This window comes from Chionomys nivalis, chromosome 5 (genome assembly GCF_950005125.1).
Source record: "Chionomys nivalis chromosome 5, mChiNiv1.1, whole genome shotgun sequence".
Lineage (NCBI taxonomy): Eukaryota > Metazoa > Chordata > Mammalia > Rodentia > Cricetidae > Chionomys > Chionomys nivalis.
In genome coordinates this window covers 33911581-33917956 of record NC_080090.1, presented here as the reverse complement: position 1 = coordinate 33917956, position 6376 = coordinate 33911581, and the positions used below count along the sequence as shown (strand labels likewise).

General features: G+C 49.3%; 1 protein-coding gene across 1 annotated transcript; it reads left to right on the top strand.

Moving 5' to 3' along the window:
* The first annotated feature begins 4628 nt into the window (after nucleotides 1-4628).
* On the top strand, nucleotides 4629-5756 carry Npy4r2 (neuropeptide Y receptor Y4-2). Its single transcript, XM_057770974.1, has one exon. It carries the CDS (start codon nucleotides 4629-4631, stop codon nucleotides 5754-5756), a length of 1128 nt encoding a protein of 375 aa, XP_057626957.1.
* Nucleotides 5757-6376: the final 620 nt, after the last annotated feature.

Below are 6376 nucleotides of genomic sequence, written 5' to 3'. Positions count from 1 at the left end.
CAGAGTGTATCCGGGAAAGTAAGTTGCACATTTGAAGTGTTAAAGTGTCTGCAGGCAGGCATTCATAGCTGGTGGCTGGTTGTGGAGATCATCCTCCTGGGGTGATAGAAATTGTGTTTATTGGTTTTCCTTAGATGGGCTAGGAAAGGGTGCAGCCGATTTTTGGGCTGGGGGCGGCAATGGGGGTGGGGCTGGTGCAGCCCACTCATTTCCATGCTTCAAGATGAAATCCAGGCAGGGTTTTGCTGACCTTGCATAAAGTGCTCCCCTTCCACCCAGGGTTATCACCCTTGCTAGTTCCTAGGGGACTTGACAGCAGCAGCCCTGGAAAGTGAATGTGGTCACCAGGAGGAGTGTCAAGTCCACACCGGTTTGAAAAAGACCTAGGGTTGAAGAGGCAGACTATTCATTGTTGGTACTGCCATGGAGTGGGCTTTCTGAGCTCTCTTGTGGGATTACAGGCCAGCGAACTGTCCAACAGAGGACAGGGCTTCCGGTACACCCTCTCAGGTGTTTGAAGCACATCCCAGCATTCCTACAGGCTCCCTAGGACCTGCTCCACAGAAGATCGGGTGGGGTTTTGTCAGTGGGTTAGGGATATTGTCTTCAGCATCCACTGGCACAAGCTCGCTTCTTGTTCCCCTTTTCAGATTCTGTGTTTAGCAAGACAGGTGTCAGGGAAATCAAAGCCAGGTTGGTCAGGGACCCAGTTCTGCTTCTTACAAACTGCTACCTTGGCCAGGGCCCTTCATCTCAGTAGGCTTCCTCTTTAAAATGGAACCAATGGGGCTGGATAGACAGCTCAGCGGTTAAGAGCGCTGGCTGCTCTTCCCAAGGACCTGGGTTTGATTCCCAGCACCCATGTGGCAGCTCACAGCCAGTTCCAGGAGATCTCACTTACTCTCTTTCTGGTGTCTATCAGCACCAGACATACATGTGGGACACAGATAAACATGCAGACAAAACACTCATACACATAAAATAGCAATTAAAGTTTAAATGGAGCTAGCATTAGATAGGACCACGTGAATCTGCCGTCTTTACAGCTCAACTACTGAGCATGCCATATGGATAAGCCTGGTGATGCCTTTCTGGTGAGAATATGGTTATGGCTTACAGTTCAGGGGGATGAAAGTAAAAACCAATGTTTCTTCTGCATTATGTATTCTAGGAAACATGAATCCTTCTTATCCCCCTTCTTGAAGAGGGGGTACCTGTAGCCTGCCTTCCAAAACCCCTTCAAAATGCCCCGCTCTATTTCTCCTACTTCAATTGGTTCAGCTCCTCTCCAGGTCAGGTCTCCCTCAGGTTGTTCCTGGCTCAGAGAGAGATTTTTGCATGTTTGTTGCCACTGCCTTATTCTCCGTGTTGATCTGGAGCTCATCTTTAGGCCAAATGGTGGAGGAAGGAAGCGAGGCTCATTTCAGTCATCCACAGCTGTCATTGGCTAGGGATGAGGTTGGTCCTCAGCTCTGTGGTAGGAAAAGCAGGAGTGTGACCCCTGGGGTCAGAGGGGTCCTGCCTTAGAGGTAGGACAGGGCATGATGGTACCACACATGAGAGCTGTTTAAGGCCAATGCTGGTAACAGCTCCTGGCACAAGCCTTTGTTGGTATTGGGACAGGCATTTCTGGATTGGTATCAAACAGTCACAGTCAGGGAGACTCAGAGGCCTGGCTATAGGCTTGTGTTGTCATTTGTCCTGCTGGGAGATGAAGTCCCTTAGGATGGAGTTGGTGGAATGAGTGAGAAGGGAATTAATATTTGATTGACACCTATGATGGTTCAGTTTGGCCTTGGGTACCTCCACCTCCAAGGAAGTGGCAAAGAAAGTTCCTGAAGAGAATCTTTTCCATTCATCAGTTCCACTGTTTGCCTGAAGAAGACAGAGACTGACTTGTTCAGGGGCTAGGAGCAGCAAGTCCTGCCTTCCCACTGTCCCCAGCTTCTTCGCCATCCTCTGCCCTAAGACTGAGTCAGACTGCCCTGTAACACAGGTGCCATCCTCCCTTTCTCCTTTATATCACTGAGGAAACTGGGGTTTAGAAAATTTCAGTGACTGACAAAGCCACTCTATGGTTAGGTGGCAGAGTTGTTATTTAAGCCCAGAACAAATGTATAGCCTGCTGGCCTGCGCAGGATTCTGGCATGACCCTTTGCTCACCTTTTACACACATGTGATGGTTCCATTTGTGTGGGAGGGAATCCTGCCTTTGACCTCAGAAGCTCTCAGTGTGCCATGGTGTCCCAGATCATAGGCAGCTACCCCTATGAGTTAGAAACCAATGGCTTCTCTGAGGATAAGACCACAAGCCAGGCAAAATCTAAATGTTGCCTTTAAATGCCCCATTTCTTCTGTCTTGGATCTCTCAGAGCCTCAACCTACCCCCTACGACTAAGTGACTTTTCTGGAGTGCACATGGCTTGGTGGCAGCCTTTCAGTGGCTCTCCTGTCTTTTCTGGTCTGGCTTATCTCTCCAGCCTCATCCTCTCTCCTTCCTTCTATCTCCTAGGATCCAACTGTTCTGAACTACTTGCTTGTCTCAGGAGGCTGCTATCCTTCCTGCCTATGAGCCTCTGTGTGCTATTTCCTGTTCTTTGAACTCTCCCCTCTCCTTTGTCCATTTTCAGCCTGTGAATCTAGGTTCTATACCATCTCTTCTCTCTTCCTGCCTTTAGCTGCCTCTGTGACCTTCCAGGTCACAGGTACACACACTACCGACTGTAGCAATAGCACCATAGCCTTGAGGTCCATCTGCATCCCAGCGATCAGTTTCTCTGGCCTGGGAGGGACATGGTTGTGTAAGTCATTTCTGTGGCCCTTGTCCTTACACTAGGGCTTGGCCCTTGTTGGTCGAGCAGATGATTAAAGCAACGATCATCGTCTGGCACTTTCCCTGTCCGCTAACTTCCCTCTGGTTGTGCTGGTGTTGCCCTACACTGATGTCCTCGCCCTGCCTGATGGTCAGATGGGTTCTTGGGCTTCTGTTCCTTTTGCTGCCTTGGAGCCAGTACATGTGCCATAGATTCGTGCAGCTGTGACTTCCCTTTCCTCTCAAATCCTAGTCCTTTAATTTGGCCTGGTAGATTTCATCTTGTTATATTTGGCCAAATGTTTTTTGTCCAGAAGACTGTGGTGCCAGCCACCCTCAGAGATCTGGAAGTCCAGGTAATCAGGGTAAACTGTCATTCAGATTCATTGATTTTGTAGATGTCCAGGTGAGACTGACTTCTACAGGTCAGGTAAACAGTGTGTGACATTTGTGACATCTGGAAAACCAATTTTTACTCATCTCTGGTTAATGTGGCCTTTCTGTCAAAACTGCATTTGATCATGAAGATAAGTGTATATTGAGAACGGAATGTATACTTAAAAACAGGCATGGCTAACATATGGCACCAAACAGACTACTGTGCTACAAAGAGCGTTTCTCAAAAGACCCCCCAATCATGTGCAGCCAGACATGCTGCTTGTTAAATACAGATTCCTTGGACCCATCCCATACCCCTTAACTGGTTCTCCTGGGGAGAGGCTTTGGAATCTTCACTCTGCACACATCCCTGCAATGACTCTGATGTCCAGTAAAGGTTGGGAATGGCCGACTTGTAGGATTAATGATGGCTGGAAAATCCAAGTGATGGTTTCCAGGGAGATGTGCAACAACCGGGCAGGCGACCCTCCATGTCAGACTGCCTGTCACTAGCATTGCTGCTAGAAGGATTGGGAGTCTGGGGTTGGAAGAGTCGGTGCTGTTTGAGAATCCGTTTGTTCAGGGAGCCCGAGTGGAATGGTACCCAGATGCTAGTGGGTGGAGGTATGTCAGGTGACTGTGCTGTAGGGAGGGTGGTGAGCATCGTGTGTTGGTGGCCAGGAGTGTGTGTGTGATTATTGTGGGCAGCACGGAGAAGGCGGCGTGCTGACTAGTCAATCAATCTGTAGCCCCAGAGGTCTTCATCTTCACCACGCGCCACCTGAGGAACAGGGATGACAGATGTTAGGGTCTGAAACCAAGCCCCGAAGTTCAAGTTCCATGGGTGTGATGAAGACTGGCAGGGTCACTATATGAAGGAGAATCTGTTGCTGTCTTTGTTGGGAGGACACAACTAAGAGCTTTCTATGCTCCAAGTTCTTTATCATCAAAACAGCCTCAAATCCTGAGGCTAGAGGGAGTTTGTCAGGCAAGTTATGGCATCAGACAGTCAGACACCTTATTGGCTGTGAGAGGATAGGTAAATGGCTTCCTCTATGACTATTAGGTTTTCCACCAATGAACTAGGTTGGTAATACTCGTCAGAATAAAGTAACTAATATTCAAAGCACTGAGCACAGTCTCTGTCATGGACAAGTGATGTCTACAAGGCAGTGATTATTGGATGCCAGTCTCTTACCTTAACCCTTATATGATAGCTCTCAATGCCATGGGGTAGAAGGAGCCAAGAACCTTCTCCTTCACCCCTGTTCTTACCTGGTGTCATTCTAGAGGTATGATTCCCGAGTCCTGTTTGTTTGCTTTGCAGGCCACACCTCTGAACTTGGCCTCCAGCCTGGCGTTCCTGGGTCTTCTCACACCCGCCATGAATACCTCTCATTTCCCAGCCTCCCTGTTCCTGGATCTTTTCATACCCGCCATGAACACCTCCCATTTCCCCGCTTCCCTCTTCCCAGAGTTCCTACAGGGTAAGAATGGGACCAATCCTTTGGGTTTCCTCTACAACTTCTCTGATGGCTGCCAGGATTCGGTGGACCTGTTGGTTTTCATCATCACCACCTACAGCATTGAGACCATCTTGGGGGTCCTGGGAAACCTCTGCTTGATATATGTGACCACAAGGCAGAAGGAAAAGTCCAACGTGACCAACCTGCTCATTGCCAACCTGGCCTTCTCTGACTTCCTCATGTGCCTGATATGCCAGCCACTCACAGCCACCTACACCATCATGGACTACTGGATCTTCGGTGAGGTCCTTTGCAAGATGCTAACTTTCACCCAGTGTATGTCGGTGACAGTCTCCATCCTTTCATTGGTCCTTGTGGCCTTGGAGAGGCACCAGCTCATCATCCATCCAACGGGCTGGAAGCCCAGCATTTTCCAGGCTTACCTGGGGATTACGATCATCTGGTTCATTTCTTGCTTCCTGTCCTTGCCCTTCCTGGCCAACAGCATCTTGAGTGACCTCTTCCACCGCAATCACTCTAAGGCGGTGGAGTTTTTGGAGGACAAAGTGGTCTGCATTGTATTCTGGTCCTCAGACCATCACCGCCTCATCTACACCACCTTCCTGCTGCTCTTCCAGTACTCTGCCCCTCTGGTCTTCATTCTGGTCTGCTACGTACGCATCTACCAGCGCCTGCGGAGGCAGAGGCAGGTGTTCCGCAGGGACGCTTGCGGCTCACGAGTGGGGCAGATGAAGCGGATCAATGGCATGCTCATGGCAATGGTGGCTGCCTTTGCGGTGCTCTGGCTGCCTTTGCATGTGTTTAACACCCTGGAGGACTGGTACCAGGAGGCCATACCCGCTTGCCATGGCAACCTCATCTTCTTGATATGCCATATGCTTGCCATGGCTTCCACCTGTGTTAACCCTTTCATCTACGGCTTTCTCAACACCAACTTCAAGAAGGATGTCAAGGCCCTGGTGCTGACCTGCCATTGCAGGTCACCCAGAGGGGAGTCTGAGCATCTGCCCCTGTCCACTGTGCACACGGACCTCTCCAAAGGATCTCTGAGGCTGGGAAGCAAGTCTAACTTCATATAGTCCTGCCTAGGCTTTTCCCTGCTGTTTCCTTTTGACAGACCCTTTCACTTAGCCAAGCAGACACATTGCAAGTTGCCTAGTATCCTGCTGTTTTTGGCTTGGGAATCCAGATAGGCTAACAAAAGACTTGAAGCTTGGCATTTAGACTGTTTAGCTATTTGCTTCTGGGAGAATTTTGAGTCCAGATTCTGCAGATCACGCAGTGAACTTTGTGCTTGAGTTTCAGGGTGTTACAGTCAGAGATGTTGGACTTTAAAGGCTACTTGACACAGATGCCTAGCCTAAAAACCTTCATCCACATCCTGAGGGTTGGTCTAACTTGCCATGGGCTATGTGTTATGCTCTTTCAAGGGATGCTGGAAGTCCCAGTAGCCTTTGATAGATGCAGATTCATAGAAATAGTTTCAGGGGTTTGGGAGTCTGTTTAATGAAGTACTTGCTGAAAGGAACAGGGCTACAATGAATGTGACTGTCTCATCCATGGGGGTCAAAGTTCAGTGCCCCTTCTGGCTGCTGAACTGGGTTCGTGGCATCCTTAGTGTGTGGACTAGACAGCTTGTCCTTAGAAAGAAGGAAATGCCAAGGTTGTGCTTGGCCCACATCAGATTGGATATTGCAGC